Source organism: Molothrus ater, chromosome Z, assembly GCF_012460135.2.
Source record: "Molothrus ater isolate BHLD 08-10-18 breed brown headed cowbird chromosome Z, BPBGC_Mater_1.1, whole genome shotgun sequence".
NCBI classification, from domain to species: Eukaryota; Metazoa; Chordata; class Aves; order Passeriformes; family Icteridae; genus Molothrus; species Molothrus ater.
Window position 1 is genome coordinate 51672849 of NC_050511.2, and position 27770 is coordinate 51700618.

The window sequence follows — 27770 nt, forward strand, 5'->3', positions numbered from 1 at the left end:
CCACAACATATGTACTGACAACATGCTGGAAAGCTGAATTCCTCAAGAACAAGGGAGATAGCAGATATTGGACAAACCACCCCAGTTCCTACATGGGACACCATTTCTTGTGGGTGTTCTGTACTTTTTTCTTCCTCCAAAACCAGCATCAGACTGAGCAGAGATCCTGAAACCTTTGCAGAGCCAGTTAATACATCCCTTTCCTCTCAAATTTTCCCTCCACCACCATTCATGCCACCACTTAAGTTGATTTCCTTTTATTTCCCTCAAGTTTGAGACATGGAGAATGAAGGAAGAAAGCCACTGAGACCTGCTTCTTAGTCTGTTAGTAAAAGTGCTTTGTAGCCCTTAATGACTACCACAATACCGAAAACATGTCACACAAGGCATCAGACTCCCAGTACACATTCTCCAGGTGAGACAGCATTCCTTCGTACCAGCAGTGCTAAATCCTTCCCATGGAAAAGCAGAGAATACACTAATAGATTTGCACTTACTTTCTACTGCACGTATTTTCTTCTATCATCAAAACTAGATTGCAGAATGGGTTAATTCATATGTCTGAGCTGGCAGTGGACCTTTAGGTACCTCAAATGATGCACAGAGCAACAGACCAAGGAGGTACACTGAGGAAGGCTTGTCAGTGATATGGCTTCAGGACCAGACTACTAGTCTAGACTACTCCCAAGCTTCAGTCCCTATTATTGTAAAAGTAGGATACTTAAACTAATCAAGGCATTTTAGATACCAGATACAAATAGGGAATCAAATTCCTCCAAGATGTAATCAGTCAGCAAGAAAGTAATTCAATGCTAAGAAGACCAGATTGCTAACGGCTAAACTGCATCACTCACCATCCAGATGGACTTAATACAATTTTCATCAATCTTTTGTGATGATACTCTTGAAGCATGCTAGGTTTGTGGGCTGGTTCATATGCCAGCTTAGGTTACTTTGAATCATCTGTTAGATCCTGAACCACAGGGGCAGGAAAAAGGTGCAAGGAGGAGGAAGCTCAAATGTGTAATCTAATAGTAAAATATCTACCTGATATTTTCCAAGCACATATATTTCAAGACACCAAACTCTCTAAGAGCATAGCTGTGCTGCTGCTATAACATTTGTATAGGCACAGAATTCATAAAATTTAATAACTGGAAAAAAGCTGTAGCCATAGGACAGTCTGTATTTTGCAGAATTTTCTTTATTTCATTGACATAAAGAATAATTCAAAGCTCTTGGCAGGCACATCCATGTTGAAGGAGTGACCAAGAAAGGGCAGCAACAGGGACAAGGAGGTAAACCTTACAAAATAAAACCCTTCTACAGACCAAATTCATCAATAGTGTGACAGGTGCAAAGATCAAGCAGAAAGGATTGTTTGGATTTTACATTGATCTTCACGTGGTAGACTACAGCTATACGCATCTAGCACTGGGTGCCTGAATTACCAGTTAACAGACAGCAATCTGACCTCTCCCTTTGCTCCCAGGCAAAGCTTTTTCTTAAAAAAAATGGAAACATACCAGCTATAGAGATTGCATATTTTTGATTGTGGGGTGGGTGTGCTTGAAACAATGGCAGTTCCTAGATAGTGCAATTGCAACAGCAGCAAAAAAATGAACAAAAAGTGTATGCAGGAAATGCCAGCAAGCACCACTTTGCCCACACTATGGACACTTCCTCATACTTTTGAACAGAAAAAGACAGGCATAACTGTAATAAAAGAAAACTGTAGAAAATTCTACAATAATAACTGTAAAAAATTCTACAATACCACAATATTAGTAGGAAACCATAGAAAATTTCGAATTATATCTACAAAGTCCCTCCAGAATCTTGGTCTGCTTTTGTAGGTGAATTGTTGTGACATACTAGGCTCCTTTCTTTGAAAGCAGCATCACACACGTGCTCTTTGCAAAACCTGAAGCTGTTAGATAGCAAAATTGCTAGCCAAACACGGAACAGCCAAAGTATTGATAAAGATACATTAATTTTTCAGCTGAAGTCCTAGGCTTTAAATATGTTTGAAGTATTTTTATTTTGATCAGCCATGACTAGGCTATTTGATTAATTAATAACTTTTAAAATCCTCCTATACGAGAACTCTCATACCTTAAAAGTGATTTTGTACATCCTTTAAATGTCAAACTGTGGTTTCTTAAACTGCTTAATCAGGTTTTAATAAATTTAGCTCTTTTAGTTCCTTAGGCAGCCTGGCAGTGCTGAAATTGGAATTAAGAATCATGAATATTTAAAGCTAGCACTGGTTTTGGGAAGTCTGCATCCCATCAGATTAGGTTGCTTGGGGTGTTATTCTGACTGGTCTTGAAAACCCTGAAGGATGGAGATGGCACAACCTTTGGTCTCTGTCAACTACTTTTCTTCAATTTTCTTCTTCTTCTTTCCCAATTTTTTTTATTGGGAAAAAAAAAATCATTATGTCAAGCCAAAAAAGAAGTGAATTTTCTGTTAGTTCCAGCAACATTTTCTGTTGCTTGACCATCTTCTCATTTCAATCTGTGGACCAGATGAAGAAATCATGTGGTGATGTTCTTTGGCCTGTGTTATGCTGGTGTTCAGATTAGAATAAATGACATAATGCCCTGTGGCCTTAAATTTCTGTGTATCTTTCCCAGTGACTCTTACAACAGAAAAAACCTCAGCATTCCATTCACTGAAAAGTGAATGGAATCCCAACAAGACATAATTACTCTCATTTTAAGGCTGCAATAAGTACAGAAAAGAACCTAAAGCAAATTAATTTATCGTGTTTTGAAATCAGGATTTAAAGGGAGCACAGAAAAATAGAATTCTTCTGTGAGAATTCTTTGCAAGAAAAACATCTTTCTTAGCTCCTTTTTTGAGGTTGCCAAAACTCATTTGGTGAAAGCTGATACAGTTCAACAAAAAGCGCATCTTTTCCTAGAATCTACTGCTTTCCATTCCAAATTATTTCTTCAGACTGTTTACCAAAGGCTGAGAAATATATTCCTTGAAAAGTGTTAAACAGTGAGACTAGTAGGTGCCCTAAAGAGAAACTAGTATTTACCAAAGAATTTACTCTAAAGCTAAATAAACACCAGGCACATTACAAAAACTAATTTTGGAGATGGATAGCTTCAGTAGTGGCTGAGCAGGTGTACAGACTCTGTTCTATTACTGCATTCTCATCTACTAAGGACATAAGAACATAATCCTGTATACAATCTTCTACAGATGGTGAGGCCATTTTATAAAAACAGTTGTTCAAGTTTTGCTATACAAAGAAGCGGTCTTGATATTCAGCACCTGCTTTTATCACATGCACACAATTCTTGACAGTTCTTTTTCCATGCAACCAGCTCCCTGTAAGTGGGAGAGTGGTTGAGGGATAAGGCTCTTTATAATCAAATTAATAAATCAGAAGGACAGGGGAAAGCAGAAAGGAAATCAGACCACAGATGACTGGTAAGAGGCCATAGGCCATTGTGCCAGTATAAACACTGACAAGGTTAAATATAACATTTATAACAATTTATAACTCAATTGCATTTGTGGGGTTTTTTTTTGTTTGTTTTTTGGTTGTTTGTTTTTTTTTTTTACCACTGAGGAAAACCACCACCACAAAATGAAGATCCCACCAAACCTGGCTATTCCTACTCTGAAATTATTTTCCTTGTGTGGTGGTTTGACAGGAAATGTGTTTTTTGGGATGCTGTGTTTTGGCCAATGGATATTCAGGCTTTAATATTGGCATTTAACCTGGCTATTGGTACATTGGACACACCTCTGAGAGCACGGGGTTAAAAGCAGAGCTCTCCCCTGGGAGGGTTCTCTTGGGTTTCCGGCGGGAAAGAGTTCGGGTCTCTCCCCCGGCCCAGCTGCTGGCTGGGCAGGGGGAGGGGAAAGCCATGTGGCCGAGAGAGGTAGGCCTGAGCCCGGGGGTGGAAGGGTGGAAGAGAGAGAGAGAGACACCGGGAGCCATCGGGCAGCCCCCCCTGAGAGACACAGAGAGAGAGAGAGAGACACCGGGAGCCATCGGGCAGCTCCCCCAGGAGACACAGAGAGAGAGAGAGAGAGAGCCGCTGCCTGGGACTGTAACCTTGAGACTTGATAAACATGGGCCTGTTTATCGGCTGGGACGGAGAAGAAGGGGGGGGGGTTCAGCCGGCTGCTGGTAGGAGCTTTTGGCCCCTTTTCAGAGAATGAAAACTTTACAGAACATTGATAGAGTGGAAGATGAGGAAGGAAATGTGCAAGTGTGAGAGAGGTCTGGGAGAGTGAGAAATAGTGGAAGAGTAGAGAAGAATCGTAGTGGGAAGAGATGATGGAGTGGCTTTTGCTGGACTCTTTCTGTATAGCCATGGACAGACCCATGTTCCTTGTGATACAGAGACTGCATCCAGGGGGACGCAATGGCCTCAGAACCAAGAGGGTTCAGTGTTGATGCCCCTTGGCCCCAGGGGGTGAAAAATATGGGGGGGACAGGTGTCCCAAAGGAGAGATTGTGGGGACAGGTGTCCCAAAGGAGAGATTGTGCCTTTTTTGGATCGGGACAAAGCATCCTTAAAAAGACAACCCTAGAAGCAGCTCTGGTCCGTGTTCAGTGGTGAGAGCACTGGACATGAAAAGGAAGAGGTCACAACTCCAGGCAGTGCCACAAGTGACACAGAAACACACGAGGCTTCAGCTGTGTTTCCAGGGGAAGCCCATGGTACAAGAAGGACTCCTCTCCTCTTGATGAACTGAGGGTTGATTGTTTGAAGGGTGGTTCTGGACTAAGAGTTGGTGATTTGAGGAATAGATGTATTGTGTTGGAAATTTGGTGGGGGGAGGAGGAAATGTATTTGTAAGGTTTTCATTTTCCCTGTGTGTGTGTTCCTTTTTATCCATAGTTGTAGTGTAGTTGATAAAGTTTTGTTTTCTTTCTTCCCTAAGTCGGAACCTGCTTTGCTTATTGCTGGTCACATCTCACAGCAGAAACCAGGGAGAGGGTATCCTCATGGGGGCACTGGCATTGTGCCAGTGTCAAACCATGACACCTTGAAAGCTGCACTTAATTACAGTTCTTGAAATCCTTCTTTAGATAGTTTGCATGAGACATGCTAAATGAAAGAGGAAAAATTTAATAGGATTAAGCTGAGAAAAGTGTGTTCAGGGTTTCTTTGAACAGCACTTACTAACCCAACTCTGGATCTCCTCATTAAACTTATCTGCTAATGAAAAAGACAGCCCAAATACCATCCACTGGACACATTTTTTTTCCTAGAACAATTATCTTTAGACTAGAAAGATTCAAAGCAATGAAGCAATCTCTAATTTACAGCCACTCAATACTTTAAAACTGTTGTCCTATTAGTAAGGTCATATATAAGCCTGTTTTGTTTTCTGAGTATATCACCTTTCAAAATTTATTTCAGCTGCTGTGAAGAATGAAGAATTGTCATATTCATCACCATTAATTTATGTCAATGAAAATAGATATTTTAATTAGCACTATGCCTATGGTGCACAGGCTAACCAAAAGGCTGCTGCAGAACAGGTAGGAATAAACAGTACCTAACACAGCAACAAAGGTTCCCTCTCTGATCACTTGTGAAATGCAGCACAGGTAACAATACACACGCTCAGTGAATTTCATTCAACAGCTTTATAATGCATTACTCAGATAGGTTTACAGGTAGTATCACATCCAAATTTGGGACTGATATGAAAATCAACCAAAAAGATCCTTTTGTAAGGCAAGTTACCCCAGGAACAGATCCAAACTTCCCTTTGCATGTCCCCTAAGTAGGGACATGCAGGGGAAATATGAAGAAATATGCAGGGGGCTAGCATGGTTTCTGCAACAAAGGCTGGAGAGGAGGCAAGAAAGTAATAGGGGTACAAGTGCTGCTCTAATAATGCTCTAAAGGTATCTATAGAATCTCTTTACGGGACTGTCCAATCATGTCAGTCTGTAATATGAATACAGCACAGTATACAAGCAATACAAGCAGACTTGTCCCTTTCCTTTGGATCAATTCAGAGTAAGACAAAGATTTTTATGAACATCGGGCTTTCCTGTTTTTACTTTTAGCAGAGTCCAGCCCCATTTTAGAGACCAGACGTCTTTCCCCTCCTTCATTTGTTTCATGTTTGATTCAATTGACAACAGCAGAAGCTGCTGGGAGAAGTAGACTGAGAGTATTTATTGATGTCATTCTTAGCTTACAATAGGTAAACCATCAGGACAAAAATTCCTTCAGAAGTGTCTTATTACAAATATAATGGTGGAGCATCTAGGGCTGAATGCTTGTGTGTTAGAGATTGTTAGTTGGTTCAGTAAAACCCATCAGCACACCAGTTGTGCTACCTGCTCCCCATATCTGCTGACAAACACTTTCTACTTATGCAAATGACACAAAACCAGAACAATATTGGAATACTCCAAGGAAGAAATTTGGTATAACGAAAGCCTGCAGAAATACCAGTGGAAGCAAAATCATCTATTTCTCTGCACCTTCAAACAATCTTCAACTCCAAAAATCATTTACCCTGAAGAAACAAAAAGCAACCAATGCTAGAGAAATCAAACCCATTTTTCACCTACAAAAAATATATGATACTGCTTCTTCTGATATCATCCATCTTCTTGCCATGTTGTCAAAGTCCAGATTAAAAATGTAATTAACGCATCCTTTCTACCTATTAGAGTAGAACAGAAAAGTGATAGAAACTATGAAACAAACCACAGATTTGTCTGGATAGATAGCCATCAAGTCCAAGTGTAAGGTATTTCAAAGGTCTGGAAACACTGATAGACACAGACTCTCGATGCATGATCTACCAATTAGTCGCAGGACCTAGCTGCCTATAAACTCCAAAATATTGGGCTGATCTTATCTAAACATATGGCATTCTTCCTGTTTGTTACTCATCTGGGACACCTAATACACAACTTGCATTTCTTACAGAAAGCCCCCAGCGTTTCCATTTGAAAATAGTAAATCAGGACCCATTAATTAAAACTGCTAAAAATCAAGCAAGTACATTTCGAAAACATAACTTTTTTGTTGTTGCATGCAGCCATAGCTAAATATTTATGCTGTCTACACTACACAATGCATTCTTCCACTTACAGCAAGGATACTTTAACCTACTTGTGCCACTCTTCAGAGAGAATATTATAAAAGGAAATTTGTGAAGCTGTTAACAGCTCTCTCATCTAGGCTGTCTGCTTAAATAATAACAATGCTTATCAGTTATGTAGTACTGAAAACAATACTTTGGAGAATAATTAACAACTTGTGAGTTTTGGAGGAGAAATCAAGAGAGGGTGGGAGGGCTAAGTTCATTGCATTCTTGATTCTCCACTGTCTTGTTCATAAATGTACACTATGAGAGCAGTCTGACCAGTTTTGCTTTCCATCCATTCTGTATGTAAGTAGCTGGGCAAAGTGCAAAGCCTTACACATTTGATTAGTTTTCAAGAAGGTATTAATGCAATGCTGATCACACTCAGTGATTAAACTCAGAGGCTCATTAGGGATAAACATTTAAGGCTAACAAACACTACCATACCTAGAAACCATAGTTAACATTTCATAAACTACATACTATTTCTGATCCCTCCTACTACCCACCTGCTGTTCAACAGCTTTTATGTCCCTAAATATGTGGGAAGAGAACATGCTTAGTACAAGAATGAAAGGCAGTTTATGCTTTAGGACTTCTTCCTTATGCTTACCTACACTTGTGGGAAATATATCCTCATTGTTGATTTGCACCTCAATCCAGTCCATGAGAAGATTCATATATTGGGGTGCAGGCAGTGCTGTGGGCTTCTTGTACTTCAAGTCATCCTGCCACCGATACTCGTACTTGGGGCCTCCAGACATCACTGGGCAACTCCTCTCCGTGCAGAACTCACAGATAGTCCCATAAATGAGGTTGATCCTATTGAAGAAGTCAACAACATGAACAGCCACCCAGTCATTCTGGTCTTCTCCACTGGGCAACTGCACAGCTGCTTTCAAGTCCACACCTGAGTTGAGAGATGCTTGCGCTCGTTTGTGAAGTTCAAACCTCTGGGTTCCAGGTTCAAACTTACGTTTTGGGCGGAAAGTCTTATCTTTATTGAAGACTTGCTTGAGTGCTATGGACATGTCTGTTAATCTTCTGCACTGAAGTAGCTGGCAGGAAAGCACGTCTGAGATTTAATGCAAGTATCTGGAAACAGCTGCTCTCTATCACAGGCTTTCCAGGCCCTGCTCTTTTTCCCAGAGAAGCTTGTATCAACTTCAGAGCAATTTATTAGCTCTTCCTCTTGAAAGCCCCCCTGAAAGACTTCATTTCCCTAAGGATACAGAAAAAATACACATCAATGACAAATTCAAGACTGGTCCCATCAGTTTGCTACTGTTTTACCAGAATTTTCTAGCAATTATAAGATGAAATATAATGTGTAATATGCTAGCCTTAAAAACTGCCCAACCCCTAACTAGACGACTTAATTTTTTTTAAGTGACTCATTTTTTGAAGTATTAAGGAATTAACTTCTCTGTTCCTTTAAAATATCTACCCCAATAGAGGTTCTTAAGTTGTAAAGATGGGAATTCAATAAATCTTGTATGATCAAATTTTAAAACCAACTTTTTCACTTTGCTACATTTTTACAGCCACTGTATAACATTCAAAATGTGCATATAAGTCAAGTAGGAAAAAAAACTATGCGACAATTTAGAATCTTTATCTAACTGCTCCTGTAGCTACCAATGGGGCCTCTAAGCAATTGCCATAGCTTCAGTGCTCATCTCTGTGGCAAAAAGAAATCAGCAAGCAAAACTTATCCATATTTTTTCTCTGTTTTAAATTATTGAGGTGTTCACTTTTGCAAACCACATAGAACAAAAAAGAAGGATAACTATGGTATTGCACAGAAATAATTCCTGTTTCCCACAAAACTGTATGAAGATTGTTACTTTTATTGACCCACCTTCAGAAATTCAGTAGTAGACTTAGATTTTTACTGGATTGTGTACAACTATTAGCAATTGTGAAGCCACCACTTTTTTATAGCTCTCTTCATCTTCTTTACAGGGAAATACTTGGCATTGTTCTTACAAAAGCAAGAGCATAGACTTTGTGTTGTTCCATCTAACCTAAGCTGGCAGTGGAATGGTTTCAACAGTGAGCCTGACTGAACAAATTACTGCATTACAGCTTTGTTTGCTCTCATATTTGTACAAGAAAGAAAGTATATTATCACTAAATCTAGACACTTAGGAGTGACAGGATAGAGAGGAGCTGCTTCAATTAGACTTTTGTTTTAGTACTAAAGATTTTGTGAATAAATATAGAGAATAAACATTTCATTCTGTGCAATATTAAATTAAATAACACAATAGATGTTAAACCTGCATAGCAATACAAAAATCCTCCCCTATCAGTGGCCAATTCTTACGGGATTATCTGTGTTCCACTGTTTTCCTTAACCAAAATCATGTCCATGAAAATTTTACAAGGCAGTGTGTGCCTAGCACTAAATTCTTCTGAAGACAGTTGCCTGAGGCTTTGCTGAGGGGCAAAAAGGAAGAGAAAAAGGTGTTGCTTTCTTCTTAATATCCACAAGAAAGTAACACCTACCTTAGCAAAGAAAAATTTGGTGTGCTAGACCCTGTGTCCCCACAATAGGATGTAAGTGGCCACAAAAAAATCCTCTTCCAAATATGTGAAAGACTATCATGCAAGCTAATTTGTTGGTATGCAGCAGTCACATGGAATCAGCAGAGAAGTGCTTGCTTTAACTTTTCCTGATGGCATGATGGAGGGATATTCCAATCATTACCTTGTAAACAGTCATTTTTCCATATCTGCAAAATCCAAGAAGTTTTGGAATTAGCTCCAGGGAGATTATTGTCATATCTGACATGACCCTTGAGTAATATTCAAAGACTGAGATCCTGAATATTCCAGTCCAGAAATTCTTTCCTTGACAAAGATCAGGGAAAGAAGACTTTAAAGTAGCCTTGGAACAGTTAAGTGTCATTGGCAGGAAATGAAGGTACTTTTAAACAGACAACTTTGCCCTACAATTTGTTGTTTGTTACTAAGACCCAAAACTTCCAGCCTCAAATACTCTGTGGCAGCCATCTGTTTATTTAAAAGCCCTTAAAAACATAGGTGAGTAGTGCTGCATAGACTGAGCCTGTGACTGACACACCTGAAGATGGCATGGAGCCAATGTCCCAGTTTGCAATAATAAGCAGGTTAAGTCCAGAATTTTACAGCTCAGGTAATTAGTTTCTTCCCCACATTAATACACCTGGTGCTCTTATGTGGTTTGACTCCCTTCATCACCTGCAAATATTCATCAGAATATGCAAGGAGTTTTATTTAAAGCGACAAGCTGAGCAGCAAATAAAACTCATCTTCAAAAGAGACACTTTGAAACACAGTACTCACTGCAATTAAAGCTCCTTCAAGAAAAAAAGAACACACTGTATTTTATAAGCTATTTTCTACTAAATATGCAAACAAAATGAATCACATTAAATAATGTTTCCCACTCCTCTCCATATATTCAGGAAATCTGCATAAAATTAATTAATTCAGAGAAAATTCAACCAAAACATTCAGCAAACAACTCATTATCTCAAGTCTTATGTTCATGTTGAAGGTCTCTGTCGAAGCACACACACATTCTGGTCAAATTCACCTCTAAGACTCATCTAAAAAATTATTCTACTGTGCAGCCAGATGAAACTGTTCTTCAACTCACCCAGGCAGAATCAGAACAAACAAGAACTTCCTACACATTTTGTGTCTGGAGAATCTTCTGTTCAGTATCCTGCAATAAAAGCCAAGGCTGTTCCTCTTTCATCTTCCTGTAACCTTCCAAAATACAAAGTACAAAGCTTGTATCTCACTGTTTAACTTCTCTTAAGAGATACAGCTCTGCTAAGAGCTTATTTTTTCCCTCTTTCTCTGTTTAGAAATATGACTGAAGACTCTGCAATGCTAGGGGATGAACAGACTTGTTTTCTCATGTATTCTCACATACAAGAATGAAAAACAGAAAACTATAAGACCTGACCTTCACAAAATACTGCAGTGAATCAACCCTATGAAATACTTTTTTTTTGCATCCTGGTTCTTGATGGTATTTGCTATCTAATTAACCATTATCTTTACTCAAAAGCTAACAGAAATGATCAAAGAAATAAAAATTTAGGCTTTTGTAAACATTTACAAACAACATTACCACTACTTCCTTGGAATAAAGAAGCTTTTCCTTTATTGACAGGATACAAAGGAGCAGGCTCACCTTATTATTTTCAGTAGTGATCAAGCACAGGCATTTTAGGTTTGGATCCTTCAGAGGCTGATGCTAATGGGAGAACTCTAGACAAAATCATTGTGCTCTAAGACCATCTTTTCTGCTTAGGCAATAAAGTGGCTGGTGTTAATGACAGGATGGCCACTCCTTTGCTGAGGCCTGATTCACTAATCCGTTTCAGGAACTCAATTACCTTTAGACTTCCAGCACTCCCTGTACTGTGCTTGAATCAACAATCATGACAAGAGGTTTTTCATTTCATCCTAAACCACATACTGTCAATTAAAACTTTGTATGGGGGAACTTAAAAATCAAAGCTATTGCTTCAAAACTGCATAACATCAGCAAAAATGAAAACTCATCAGATAGCTTCAACAACAAATGACAAACAAAATCTCACCATTTTTAAAGCACTGAGAATGTAACTTGCTTTGCCAGTCATCACATTCACTTCTATGACAGTTTTCACCTTACAAGAATGAAAAATGCTTCCCGTTTCATGATCTCAACTGGTCTTGGGGGAACTGCTTCAAAACTGAAACACTGGGGACAATGTGATATGGGTCACACTGAATCACAACTCCTTGAAACCCGTGGTACAGTAGCACTTCCACATAAAACTAAATTTGTCTCTTGGTAAGAGATACTTTGCAGTTTACTGTTACAGTAATGCCAACAGAACTGCTCCTGATTTATACTTGCGTCAAAACTGATAAAAACGTGCTTCTAGTCTTTTATGACAGGTTCTAATTATACATAAAGGCATAAAGAATAACGTTATCACTCATGGTATTTGGCTTAATGGTATACTGGGACAGTGTCCTGCACATCCCTCTGAACTAAATGACTGTCCTGGTATGGGCAGCTCAGAAAGGTAATTCCTCCCAATGATTTAGTTTCTCTTTTTTTTCAGAGCAATGTATTTCTGGGACAGTCACCAACATCTTTTCCTGGTGGACTATTCCAAAGCATGTATAATGCAGCTGGGTGAATTCCCTTGCTGGGGAATTTACCATTCTCAGAGCTATGCCTGAGAATGGTAAACACAGATATGGAGATGGTCTCAGGACAACCAGACCTCATAAGCTTCATCCATGGCATCACCATAGTGACCAACTCTGTCCTCCAGTTTGTGCACAGACAGAGACAGAATCTTGGCCCAAAATCACGTATACCAACATCTGGAAATAATAAACCAGTCCTACTGATGCAGATACCATTAAAAAAAAAAACCCACAACAAACACACATCATGACCAGCATCATATCATAGTCATTGCTGTGTTAAAAGCATACTATATACTTTCTCCACATATTTTCTATTAAATCACAGGGAACAAGAATGTTAAATGACACACTGTTTCTAGACACATACCTTTCATCATGATATTCTAGGGAGAGTTACACAAGCTTTAGAGGTCTGCTGGGAAGGTAGCTAATATAAATCCTCTTTTATTAAACCAGTCAGTGAAGAAACATTATTTCTCCAAGAAAAAGCACACACAGAGATGATTATCCAGCAATGCACAATATGAAAACCAACTCTGCATCAGCTCGTTTCTACATTTTTATATTTTTCTTTTTAAAATCTAAGTCTCCACTCCCCATTCTATCAAGAGTGATACTGGTTGAGTGGCAATTTACTTTCCTCTAAAGCTGCTGGGGTTACTTTGTGCTAGTAACCAAAATAATGACCTGCAGACTCAAGACACTCAGGCAGATTAGAAAGAAGCCTTCTCACAGTCAGAAACACTTCTAACATATAACTATATGCATTCATTTGACATGCAATAACTACCTTATGCTCTGTCTGGGCATGGGGAAAAAAAAGGAGCAAGTGATTTTGCAAGACTAACAAAAAACTGCAATTGTAAACAATCACAGGAATCACCATATTGTTTCCATAATGAAAGTATTAAGGTCCAATGGAGCAAATATAAGTAATCTTTGATACTTTTCTAAGGTAGAAGGCTGGAAAGGGAAAGCAAGATACAATGGATAGCTGTCCATAAAACTGTGTGCTTTAAAAATGAACGCAGCTATGAAACAAGAGATAAATAGTTGCTAAATTGGATCAGCCTGAAATAAATGATTTATGGTTCTTAAAAAATACTGAGGTTTTCATAGGGATAAAATTGAAAAATAATATTTGGCTAAAGAACACAATCACTGTCATGACTGAGTAGGAATGGCTTGGGCTTAGATCAGGGCACAAAAGATAAAATTTGCAGTCATTCTTAGACTGATGCCTTTAAATATTGCATCATATTTTCCATGAGCATGTTAGGTGATGTTAGATAGAGCTATTGAATTTATGTATCCCAATAATTTATTTTAAAATATTTAATTACAATTCTTTCAACAAAGTTCCCTCCTATACAGATGGAGATGCCCCTCTTTCCTTTTAGGAAAATTGGTTGTACAGAACAATTAGAAGTTGACTTAAACAGCAGTAATTTCTATGATGAAGTGCATCAGCTGTTTAACAGCAGCAGAATCAGGTATGAGTGCTCAAATCCTAGATGATGAGTGCTGTTTAATAATGCAAATGAAGCATGCTTTTTCTCGATGGGGATAAATGTTTATGTTTTAACAGATGACTGGCTGCTCAAGTAGTATAATTCTAGTGCCTTTTACAAATCTTAAATCCAATTACACCTCATCTGAAATTCTGCAAAAGAACACTGATCACCACAAAGGAACTGAAAATGCCCTGATGCTTATTTGCTACAAGTTTATATTGGTTACAGCATCCATGGCATTCTAGTGAGGAATGTGCACTTCCTGTAGTATATAATTTAAGGTGAATTGAAATAAGTATCTCTCAGAACTACAGTAAAGAAACTACAAAAGATACATTAGTTAGATTACACTGAAATTCACCTTATGTTCCCCTGTTACCCAGGAATATGAGGTCTTAACCCATTACAGGCTGAAAGTCATGCAGGGTTGTATATGGCCACATTATTTTTCTAAAAACTCAGTCCCACTTTCTCTTCTCTCTTTTCATGTTCCTACCTTCTTGACATCTCCCCTATGATACCTGGCCCAAGCATTTATACATCCCCTTGTAGGGAGCTGTATGAGACTCACACGTAAACTGTAATAATTAAAAAAACCACAGATTTTTCATCCCAATCAACTTCTTTGATCCTGTTTTGTCACACAAAACAGAGAAAAGGAGAATATAAGAAAAGGTGTGTGGAAAGTAGAGGATGAGACAGATGGACTAAAACCCTATGGGAGTGGTTATTTAGCCACAGCCACTTAAGTGAATTATGTTTGCCATAACAATTTCAGACCTCCCAAACTTTCAAGCAGATTGGGAACTCCCTTTAGCTCAGGCAACTACTGACAGAGTGACAGATCACAGTGAAGCATGCAGTTCTGACATTCCCTTTGAATGCTGTTTTTTTTAATTGCACACAGGTTTTTCCAGTTCTCTCTCTGGTTCACAGGCTTTTTTACTGACCTGAGCTGTTGGTAGTACACGTGCAAGCACACTGAATCCTGTACCACTAATCCTGAATCACTAAACTACATTTACTAAGTACAAAACCAGCCTCTGCTTTCAGTTATCAAGCCCCTGTTACCTGCTACATCCTTCCACACCAACAAAACAAAGCCTTTACAGCTGCACGTGGCTTGTTTCACCAGCTGCTGTTAAAATCACTGCTCTTGTACAAAGCTGACCATACTGTTGGACTGCGTGGGTCAGCTTACTAACTGCAGTATGAAGACCAACAGTACCAGCTCACTAACCCTGCTTCTGCCAAAATCTCTTGGTATCTAGGAACAGAGACTTCATGCCAACAGTGGATGGTTGTTAGGCTTTTGTAGTATGCATATTGCAGCATTTGCTGCAACAGAGAACAGTAATCCTCCATTCCTTTAAAGTCAATATACTAAGATCAGGTGAAAGGACTAAGTTAAAATAGCCTTAAAGAAGAGGACACAAATCAAATTACATTTTGATTCTCTATTATACTATAGCATTTGTTTCCTCCAGCTTGCTTAACTTCTGTTTCCAAGACATTCCTGAAGATGAAATGTTGACTAAGCTGCATTCAGTGGGAGCTGTGATAATGAATTCAGAAAACAGAGCTAAAATTTTACAGTTACACTCTGAAAACTCTCCTTTACAAAACAATAACATGTCCTTATCAAACTGTGGTTGAACTTAAAAAATCCCTCTGTTCTGTTCAGCGTAAATCCTAAACCTAAATTCTGGCTGTTAAAAGCACTGACAAAACCGAGTAAACTCTGAGAGAGTTAAAATATTATTTCCTGCCCTCTCCAACATTATCAGATCATCCATGCAATTCCCATATATGATAGCCTAAAACCAACTCCACTCAATTCCGCTGAAGATGCTAGTCAGCTCATATGAGCTATAGGAAACAGAAAAATGTGCACACGCAAAAATGTGATTTCAGACCTCATGCCAGGGCCTTTCTGTACAAGGTCTATCTGCTAGAAGCCAGAAATTTATACGCCCTAGAACTTCAGGTGTCCCAGTCTGCATGCCCTGGCCAAACTGAAATTTTATTTTTGGTCTAAATATCAGCTTTAGGAAACTGTGTATGTGTTCTGCTTTACAAAAAATGTCTAAATCATATGTTACATCTCAGTGACATTTCAAATAAAGCCACTCACCTTCTTGTCCAAGTAAAGCATGCAAAAAACAGGGATAGAATGGCAGAGTAAAGTTAAAAACACTATGCTGGCAGAGACTAATAGCTAACACTGGGGTGAAAATGGCACTTCCCACAAGCACACACACCTAAAACAAGATGTAAAATGTTCAGCTGACACCCATTCAGACCCATTAGCCTTAGTCTGGTTTCTCCTACCAAAGCTCAGGTTAATGCAGCGGGATGGACAGCATAGACACACTGTTGGTGACACAGTGTCTTCAGCAACTTTTCTAAGATATTCATGATATCAGAGGGATTTTCCAAAGCAAAGGAGGCTATGACATCCTTTAGTCAGTGCACTGCACCCTTTCTTAACAAACACTGATAAATTTGTACATGAACATGATGATTTTCAGTTAGAAAAAAATTACCCTTAACTACACGTTGCTAAGAAACAAAATCATGTGGTTGCTAGTGCAGCCCCTCAAATTAATTGCAAATAACTCAAAAGTGATAATTTAATTGTGAATATCTTCCAATTATTTATACCATAAATCTGTAATCTTGTTATGAAATGGACCTCCAGCAGCTGTAGGACCTAATCCATTAACTTTAAAACACAGCTCCACATGATTATCAGAAAAGTGTATGAAATAACAGCAGAAGTCCACTTTCTGTGGTTTGGATCAAAGCACTCAATATGGCAATAGACAGAGTGGCAGCAACTACAGCTGATTATCACAAAATTCCTGAGTAGGAAGGGACCCATCAGGATCATTAAGTCCAGCTCCTGGCCCTGCACATGACATCCCCAAGAGTCTCAGTATGTGCCTGAGAGTACTGTCTAAACACTTCTTGAACTCTGCCAGGCTTGGTGCAGTGACCACTTCCCTGGGGACTCTGTTCCAGTGCCCAACCACCCTCTGGAGGAAGAAACTTCTCCTGACATCCAGCCTTAACCTCCCCTGACATAAGTTCAGGCCACTCCCATTGGTCCTGTCACTGTCAACCCAGAGAAGAGATCAGTGCCTGCCCCTCCTCTTCCCCTCATGAGGAAGCTGTAAGTGTAATGAGTCTCCCCTAAGTCTCCTCCAGGCTGAACAGACCAAGTGACCTCAGCCATTCCTCACACGGCTTCACCTCAAGGCTCTTCACCATCCTCATGCCCTCCTCTGGACACTCTCTAACAGCTCAATGTCTTTCTTGTATTGTGGCACCCAGAACTGCCCTCAGTACTCAAGGTGAAGTTGCCCCAGTAGAAAGCAAAGTTGGGACAATCCCCTCTCTCACCTGGCTGGCAATGATGTACCTGATACATCCCAGGATGGACATTTTCAAACTTATATGAAGGAGACAAAGGAAAGGCATTTGTACAGATATCTTTTAAAGACTTCACAGACTTACGACTTCACAGTTTTATAGGTCAAGGGCATGATGCAGTAATAGCCTGCAATTTGGCAAGTGATAAGATGCTTTAGCAGCATGCAGTCACATGGCATAGCCTCTGCAAGTGGTGGTGGGGTCATAATTGTCTAGTTGGGGGATTTGTGCTTTCAAAATTCAAGAAATAAATCATCCACAATGTTGATTTTACATAGGTTTTAACTTGCAGAACTGAACTGACTTGACGGCTGAAAAAAAATTTTCTGTGGAGAATAATTTTGATCCCCACCATGTAAACTTCAGCATGTTCAAACTTACCATTTGGCCAAAAAGACCTACTACCATGCATAGAGGAAAAAAAGAGAATCTGCTAGATAGAAACAGAATACCTAGGGTGGGGCAACCATCCGCACTCTAGAGCTCTAAATCAGCAGTCTTGAAGGACTCGGAGGAAAAAGCCTGTTTTCCTTGCCATCCATGATATGTGAAATATGAAAGCAAGAAAAAGAAGTCAGTGACATCATAAATAAAAAACAATACTAGAAAGAACACTTGAGCATTATAACTACTTCCTCTGAGGAATGCCAGTCTCCTCTCCAATGACAATACAACTAATTGTTGCTGTAACAAGGATTTTTCACCAGGAGAGAGTTTAGGATAGCAAAAATGTGCTGCTTTTAATGCAGCTGAGCATATAGTAACCAGCCAGCATTGTATTGACTGCACAGCTCTGAAAAGACCATAAAGTACCAGCACTAGAGGAGCAATGCACTAGCAGTATGCCCCAGGGAACAACTGTGGAATTGCCTTGTTCCCTCTACACACTGAAAAGTAACTTCTCAGTTTATGACTCTGCTTTACCTTTCTAGTGAACTAAACTACTTTGAAAGCCTTTTCTGCATACTGCCTAACCCATGGTGTGCTTCAGAAGAAATTTAACAAAGCAAACAAAACTAATCACAAACTGATCTGGAATAAGGGTTTGGGTAATTTTTTATATAAATAGATCACTGTGGCAAAGCCCTTTATAGTCAGAAGTACAGTATTTTATTACTCTTTACAATTTGTGGTCAGAGCAAGTTTCACACAGTACAAGCTCTCCTTCTAACCATATATCCAAAAAAATTACTGTAACAGAGCTATAGCACCAAACTCTTAAAAGGTATAGAGGAAAACTATCTTCACTGCCAGTTAAGGATCTTGCTTTTCAAACCATGTTGCCCACAGCTGTGGCCAATAAATATCCAATACTAAAAAAGAAAGGAACAAAATTCATTATTCACACAGCATATGAACATAACCAGCCAGCAGGGTTGAGTTCATTCTCCTATGACCATTGCAAGCAGTTTACTATGAAGCAAAATAAATGAGTGCTCCTTGTTGTCTGTGTGGCCACAGCTGCCAGCACACAGGGAAAGCACAGATGACAAGCTCTGGAAGGTGCCATCTGCATTGCAATACAGTGGTTCCCCACAGCCTGGCAGTGCCCGGTTTAGCTCTAAACAAAAGTCAATTGCTGAATTTTATCAAAAAATTGATAGTAAAGACACCACAGTTTGAATGCAGGAGTTGTCAGGTGGCTAAGCTTCCTCCTACAGAATGCATTTACGCAGCATGTTTCCCACACTACATCCCCCATAATTTCTGATCAAGAAAAAGGAAAGCCTACTAGCTTCTTGTTTCTACTTGCACATTTTTGCGCAGCACATGCTGTGACTCAACAGGAAGGTCTTTGTCTCACATCCCAATCAGAGTACACCATAAAAAACTTTAATTTGCTGCTCTAATTAAAAGGTCACTGGGGGGTTCTGTGGTGATGTTTATTCAGGACCCCTTGAAACCTTAAGGCCACTTTACACCATATCTCATCCCATGGCTTCACAGAAGAATTTTAGTGGGAACTGTTAAAAGCATCGAAATCTTGGCACTTTCTAAGACAGTGTAGATGCTGGGAAAATATACTGCAGGACAGGCTGTCTTATCAAAGGCACATCCAAACCAAAAGACGGTTACTGTGATTACAGCAGTGGAGCAATTCACAGCATTTCCAATATATCACTAAACCAGGCATATAACCAATTCACCAGTAAGATTCCTTTTCTCCCAAAGTAAGATTTCATAAGACTGGCACACTCGCATGACACTTAAAGACATCAGAAGCAGAGGTTGGTTCAAAGCAATCATAGCAAAAAAGCAACCCAAACCCCAAAGCACCACCACTAAAGTCAGCAAAAACACCAAAACCAAACTGACAAACAAAATCACCTGCCAAAAACATTGTCTCCCCACTCCCCCCACCCTCAAACAACCAAACAGATCCCCAACTCAAAAAAAGTCCAAAAGCCAGAAAATCACTGAAGAGAGAAAACATATGAGATAAGCAGGAAAAGCCACCAAAATTGTGGAGAAGTCACTGGGGCAAATAGCCCTGTATTATCTGAACTACCTGCACTCAGTCTGAGTCTTCTATCTTATTCTTTTAACAGGTTGTCCTCAGTTTGAGAATCTGAATATATGGCACTTTATTATGAGTTAATATTCAACTGGTGAAAGACTGAGTTAAAAGAAAAGCTAGGAGAGCTTCAAAATAAACATTTGCAGATAATGTGGAGAACCTTACACAAATAATAGTTCATACATTCAATATAATTGTATTCAGCTGTAGAAAAATGACAACAAAGAATATCCTCCCAAAATATCACTTACTGCTTGATTAGTGCCTGAGGTTTCTACCCTACTGCAGTCTTCTCCTCACTTCTGTGCATTCTTCCAAATGGGAAGCACTTGGATTAGCAATAGGTTTTTCACCCATTCATCCAGACCATGGCCTAGATGCTATGCCCTCTCAACATGATGACAGAAACAAGAGTATTTGTTGTATTTTTGAATATCCTTATGCTCAGGTTGTTTTATGTCCTTTCCTCTACTGCTTCCTGCCAGAGACACACATTCTTCAATGCATAAAAATAATGGTGCTAGAACTTTTTATCTATTTAGCACTTCTATTACATAGCTGTATTATATTTATTCTAACATTTTATTATCCACTAGAATTTTGTGGAATTTTTAACAACACGGAGGATATTGATTAAATTCACACAGATTTTAGCACTTGGAATTTATTCCTGAATTGGCACAAAGCCAAAACAACCTTAGACCTACTTCCCCCTAGGATGCTTTCATCATTATAATTGCTACATAATAAATGGTTAGGAAATCGCATTGCTACCTTGCTATTCTTTACCCCACTTCAATTACATCTTTTGCCACTCATGCATTCCATATGTTTATGGTTTTGATCCAGTCTACAAATTATTTGAGTATACCCAGCTGTATCACAAACAAGATCTCCTAGTAGAGAGGCAGATCCCATCAGGATTTTTGAGGTAGCAATCACCACAGATCCCAAGAGTACTCCCAAATAATAATCTGTTCTCTGAAAAGAATGCCACCCAGGTGACTGACTGTATCCCCATCCTAGTACAGCAGGGACTGAAGTCCAAATTTTCTTTAGAAAAAGGAGTGAGAATCCTGGATAACGAACCACAAAACCAAGTTTCTAGGCAAGAGCCACTGTCACTGTCTTGGAAATCATAACTCTGGTATCAGCAAGACTGGAAACTTCAACTATGGGTATTTCTTTAGGAGCCACGAATAACACCTGAGTACCAAGATGCAAAAAAGGGAGGTGCATCTGCAGTTGTCATGATTACAGCCAATTGGATGATAATGAATAAACACACTGCTTCACATGCAGAAAACACACACCTCACTGATGCTGTAAGATCAGGCTAAATTCTGAAATGCTTTCTTATATTGTTCTTTGTGAGGAAGTTCTATACCTTCTACTCCTTTCTTAATTTCAAAACACCCTCTTCCCTACCTTAACACTTTTTTTTCTTTATTATCTCCTTCACTCAACCAGACACTGCACCAGGCTTTGGTTTAAGTGTCAGCTAAACAGCAGTTCAGAAGAATGACAGGCATACACCACAGCAAAGGCTGTTGGCCACACGGCATTTTGTCTCCATTGAGTTTCTAACTCTAGGTTCAACTGTAGAAAACAATCAGGCATATATACAAAAATAGTGTAAACTACCTACATTTGCTGCCCTTTACATAATCATGTTCAGACAGGTTCAATTTTTAAATTATTGCATGTATGTGGGAGTACATGCAATTAGGGGATTACTCTTTTGTGGACTTCCTGTTTTTACAACAGGACAACATGCTATCAGTTTTACATCCTGTACGACCAGAACCTATCATGCAACTCTTCACCTGCTTGCTCTAAAATAAAAGCTCCATTTAGGTCAGAGCCATACTGATGTGGCACACCTGGGAATTCAAGATAAAAACCACTACTCAATCTGTTATTCAATTTTAATACATCTGCTTAAACTGACATGAAAAATGTGGTATAAGTGGCACGCATATTTAGAGAAAATGGTCACTATAAAGGAACATGATAAAATACTTCAAATACTGAATTTGCCAGTTATAATTGCAATGGAAAATCTACTATTGTCAGAAAATCAGGATTTTCCAAATTCTGGGAAACACTATCATTCTTCTGTTTCTTTCAGCTCCAACTTCTTTATTATAAAACAAACATGGACACTGGCACTGTATTTTCCACTACTCACTTAAAAAAAAAAAAAAAAGTAGGCAGAACAACAGACAAAACTCATTATGAATTGAATAGATATTGAAAAATAAAGACCTAGCTTGCAATGCAAGCATACATTAATATTCAAATATATTTCAATCACTGTATTGAACAGAAGCAGTCAAATAAGGCTTGCAAAATGATCATGTCTATATTTCAACAAAAATAATTTTCAGTAGTCCATCCAGACCTATCCAATGGGTTAAATGAGATTTACTTTATTACCAACATACTGATAGTCTTGTGAATATAATAAAAATGTAAAGTAAGGGTGTTTCTGTAAATGTGTAGGCCCCAAGCAAACCATATAATTCCGAGGTAATTACAGCAAAGCAGATTCTGTCTACAGAGTCACGCAGATATAGGCATGTAGCTTTTCTGTCCCACAGAGATATGGTAGGTGCTATGCAGTTCTATAGATTTAATTCAAAGCTGGTAAATTTGATGCAATCTCCAGTTTTCCAGAAGACACACCCATGGAAGTAGAGCATAAAACTTAACACAGGTGCCCATCCAACACCCTTAAAGCCAAGTGACACAATACCCTGAAAAACTCCACAGAACAGATGTCATCTGTGGTAGGTTGGAGACATAAAATGTATCTGTTGACAGCAGTCTTTAGATAAACTGACTCATATTTCAGCTCCGTGGCAGAGATACCGTACCTAGACTGTGAAACTGCATACTCCATGCCTGAACTGTGCCTTTTACAAAAGAGATTTCAACATACAGCTGCTAAAGGGTAAGAGGTAACCTTATATGCTCTCTTCTGATCTTTCACATCCCTTTGTCATTAGAACTATTAGATTAATTGCATGGTTTATTCCAGCATCAGGCAGATGTTACAGAACAGCTCCACTGAAAAAATGCAAGGAAACATTATGTCAAGCTTTATGCTTCTTATCTGTTCATGACTTCATAATATTTTGGTTTCTAAGACATTATCAGATGAATTAGTCTAGGGTGCAGATGGTGCACTGTACTACTGTTCACAGGAGCATCAAAAGATGAAACTTTGATAGAACATATTCCAAGGTGTAGGCAGCAAGCCGAACAAGTGAATTGGTTCAACTGCACTTCTTTTTTTGTGAGAAGGTATAATGAACTGGACTGAGGAAAGGAGACATCTATGGGGAATACAAGGAATCATCTAACTAATCCAGGCCCCAGTATCCCAGAAAACTAAAATGATCCCTACTATTATCCTACTGTCTGCATTTGAGTTGAAACACTAGCATGCACACAGAAAAATCTTTAGGAATAAACTTTGAGTAGAAACACAACTTCTCATTTAAGCTCTAAGTGCTCTAAGCAGAGAATAAGAACTGAGGCAAACTTTTTTCTCCCAAGACAGAGGTAAAGAGAAGCACAGAATAGCACAAAACTGTCTCGTGAAGTTTTTTTAACTTATGACCCAGTTAACACCTTCTTAAAGTAAAGCAGATGTCTTTTTGTGGGTAAACATGTTCCCCACACTAGGTAAAATTTCAAATCAATTTTCTACGTCTGTTTTTGCAGACTGTGTATCAGTTTTCTCTGCTATCATACCCATAACACATTCTGTCATCTGCTTACAGATCTGAAAAAAGTATTTGCTAGCCATGGAACATTAGTTGCAGGGGAAAACTTGATGACCCTGTGAAATGTAAGTAGTAACAGTCCCTTTTACCTATTTCTGTTTAAGGGAAAAAACAACTCTGGAAATACTTTATCTATCAACCATGAGATGCAATGTGATGTTAAGGACTTCCTAACTATGACACTTTTAGAAAGAGTTCTCAAAGAGGATTTAGCATTTCATGTGGAAGAATGGCTACATGACAGGGGCCACGTTCGGGACCAAGAATTGGGAGGATGCAGGTAATCTGGGCCCCTGCACCTGCAAAACACTGTGTCCTTGAGCATAGCTGTGGTACAGTAACAAGTAGTGAGAGAGACATGAGAAAAGAAAGATGTAACCCCTAAGGTACAAGGAAGAGCTCATATTGTAATACAGCCAATAGATTGCTTAGCTTGCAGAATATGTATGAGCTTATTACTTGTTGTGCATAAAAGTCAGTTGCTCTCTTCAATAAACGAAGCTTGCTAAACACTCATATTGAGCGTCCAAGTTTCCCTCACCACGACAATTTCAGAATTGGTCACAGTTGCTTCTTTTTATAATACCATTCTAAACCAGTCCACTGATGGTAATTCTACCATCATCTTTCTACTGAATGTAAGAGGTAAGAGAGTAGTCTGCAGGGCAAACAAAGATTTGCCCTGATTTGATTTCTTGTGTGCTTCCCATGAAGTGCTTTTGAAATAAATCTTGGAATTCAAGAGTCTGAGAGATGTTTAAAAACATTCTGCATGTCCCTTCCTCTAGTTTAACTAATAAAACTAGTCTGACCTGTCTAAAGAGAAAATTAGCTTTGATAATGAAAAACAGTGAGTTTGTGGTGAATGTAGGATAAATGCCTGATAGTATTACTGCAGTTACCTAAAAACAATCATTAGTGCATAATTAAATGCCACAATTTACAAATGAAAGAGCAATATGAACAACACAACAATGTAGCATCAGCTTAATTTACTGCACTGCTGAGAACAAGTCTATATTATGAGCAGCTAATGGCCCTCCCTTAGAAATACAATGATTACAAAAAATAACTCAGCAACACCACTTTTCTGGACTATAGGTCAAATTGCAAGGCATAATAAACAGTCACACATACTACAACAAATAAATGCTGAACAAAGTTCCTAACAAGCAACCCCAGGAATTCTCAATTAACATATCTATCAGTATTTTAATTCAGTAGAAAACCATTCATGAAGAATAGAAAATAAGACAACTATGCCTCTGGACTGGCATGGTCTAAAAAGGACTAAATTCTGAAAAGGCATAGGACTGAATTTTGACTGTATGATTTGAAGAGACAGATAGACAATTCCACAGTGAACACAGCCTGATCACCCAAGCCAAGTGACCTAGCCAGCACTGATGCTTCCTCACTGCACCCCCAGGACATAAAAATGTATTGGCTTTCTGGTTACCATCCCAGCCCAGTTCTCAATGTTTTTGTTCCTCAAAGCATGAAAATCAGGGAAGCCTTCTGGCCCTCTGGAGTGCACTAGCCCAGCAGTATGTTCAGGCTAATCAATGCTTCAATAATGTACAACATTTGTGCCACTGGCTCTGGCACAAATAAATACAGCAATCCAGCAGGACCAAGTGCAGCAGCCACTGCCACAGCTAGAACATGGCAAAAGCTAAAGCCTTTGTGTTAGTTGTGTGGGTTATTTTCATAGCAAAGTACATAAACCTGGAGTATTTCCTCTTGGAAAAGGCATTGGATAGTGGTAAGATACAGGGAATTACAGTTAGAATCAAGGCAATTAGCAGCCTGACATGATCTTTTGTGGCCTCCACTTGTGCCATTACAGGCTATCAGTCACCTTATTTTATTTTCACTGTATTAAATATGTTGCCATGAGCCTTTAAATTTAAAGACTCTAACCAGCTGAATTCAGACTCTCAAAGTTAAATTCTTTATCTAATAAATCATATTTACTCCCTGTTATGGTGTGAACCTTTCTACTGTGGTGTAAATTAACTTCTTATACCTACCTTATTTTGTCTTAGAAGACATTGAGTTATGATCATCTGTACTGGAGTTCCACGGCCTGGTTCTGGAAATGGCAGGGGGGAAGGAAAGGGAGGGATTCTGGGGTGGCTTTTGTGACAAGATGTTGGACACTTATTCCATGTCTTACAACTTCTGCTGGCTCTGAAGACAGATGTGCCTCTGGCCAAGGCTGGACCAATTAGAAATGGTGGTAACACCTCTGTGTTAACATATTTAAGAAGAAAGAAAAACAATAAGAGGTTGTGCAGTTGTAATTGTGACCAGAGAAAAGTGAGAACACGTGAGAGGAACAATGCTGCAGATACCAGGGTCAGTGAAGGAGAGGCAGGATGTACTCCAGGCACTGGAGCCGAGATTCCCCTGCAGGCCGTGGTGCAGCCCATGGTGAGGCAGCTGTGCCCCTGCAGCCCACGGGGGTCCATGGAAGAGTGGCCCACACTGCAGCAGTTTGAGGGGGACTGGTGCCCAAGGGAGGGAGTCATGTGCAGCAGGTCACAGGGAGCTCTTGTTAAGGAGATGGAGCTGCATCAGAGAAATTCATGGAGAGCTGTCTCTCATGGGAGAGACCCCAGGGTGCAGCAGGAAAATGACTCCTCTCCCTGAGCAGTGGGAGCAGCCTCAGGTGGTGAACTGACCATAACCCCCATTCCCCGTCTCCTTGCACCACCAAGGTAAGAGGTAGAGCTGGAAAGAGGGAGGAGTGGGGGGAAGGTGTTGTTAAGGGCTCATTTTACTCCTATTTTCCTGCTCTGATTTTCTTAGTAATAAATTCAATGCATACCTCTAAGTTGAGCCTATTTTGCATGTGACATAATTTGATGAGTGATGTCTCTCCTGGTCCTTATCTCAACTCAGGAACCCTTTGTTAAATTTTCTCTCCTGTGTCCAGCTGCAGAAGGGAGTGAATGCATGGCTTTGGTGGGTATCTGGCAACTGTCCAGGGCCAACCCACAACACCATCTTTTAATCCTAACTAGGTTCCTAGATAAGAACATGAGTAGGACAGACTTTGGAAAACAGGAAGCTGTATTGGTGATCCACAGCTCTCTCTCAGGCCTTTATTTATTTGCTAAGTTCTGTTATGTTAACATGTTAGTTTACAGTATGGTGCAGAATATAGTACATGGAAAAGAGGTTATTAGTTACTGAGGTTATCACAGCAGACTCTGATGCCTCATGCCACGTGGATTCTGCAGTCTGTCTCAATGGAAAAGCCTTGAGAACTTTGAAAACTCTGGAGACTGCAGGAAACCTATTTGGTTGAGTGGGAGAGCTGGGTTACACAGGCATCTCCCAGCTTGTGCTCCAGTTGTACTGCTGAGATTGATTATTAATAATTTGCAATTCTGTCTAAAAATTAATGTGACTTGGGGATTGCATTTGGGTGATTGTATTTTGTAAAGCAGATCACACCAGAACTTAAGATTACCTGAAGCAAACAGAAGAAAGAAAGTTCTGCACCCTTCAGACTCCTCATAAAAGAGAGAGAAGCTGCGTAAATATGTAGTCAGGAAGAAATGCAAAATCCCTTTACTTGCAAAGGATTTTGAAAATAAAAAACACTAAAGAAGAGACTAAGGAAGTTAAATCATATTAACCTGCGTTGTACCCTACAGATAACAGCCAGGAGTTAACTTTGACAATCCTCATGTATCCCTTCCAACTCAGGATACTCTGTGATTCTGTTTTTTAGCAGCTTATCCTCTCCTTTTCCTCCAAACTGCTTCAGTAGAAGGCTTTTCAACCTAAGCACTTTCATTGCAAGACAAGATTTTTTAAGGATAATGTGAAATCAAGATTTTGTTCAGGGATTACAGTGGAATGCCAGCAATATCTTACATACTATATGTTACACTTCTGGATTGTCTCATTCCATGCATCCCAATGGAAGCACACTGCCCCTGCAATCTGCCACATTTGATGACCTGCAGAAACCAGTAAATTACTAATGCAAAGCACTATAAAAATGAAGAAGATAAGAAATTACACCTGCAAGCATAATAAGATATACAATCTAAGAGAAGTTTTCCTTCATTATAATTCTATAAAGGTCATTAATGTAATTAAGTTGTGTTTGGTAGTTTCATCAGTACAATAAACAAAGGAAATCAGATTATGAAAGCTGCTTTATTTTAATAGAGAAAGATC

General features: G+C 39.2%; 1 protein-coding gene across 2 annotated transcripts in view; it reads right to left on the reverse strand.

The window, feature by feature from the left end:
• Positions 1–27770, reverse strand: part of MOB3B (MOB kinase activator 3B) — an 84016-nt gene that overhangs the window by 38403 nt on the left and 17843 nt on the right. Inside the window, exons 2-3 of one of the 2 annotated variants that reach the window (XM_036403336.2) lie at positions 9610–9836; positions 7712–8320 (exon numbers count right to left, since the gene is read on the reverse strand). In XM_036403336.2, coding sequence (XP_036259229.1) covers positions 7712–8129 — 418 coding nt within the window. In that variant the 5' untranslated portion in view covers positions 8130–8320; positions 9610–9836. The remainder of the gene's footprint in view (positions 1–7711; positions 8321–9609; positions 9837–27770) is intronic. The other variant, XM_036403337.2, reaches the window with a different exon arrangement.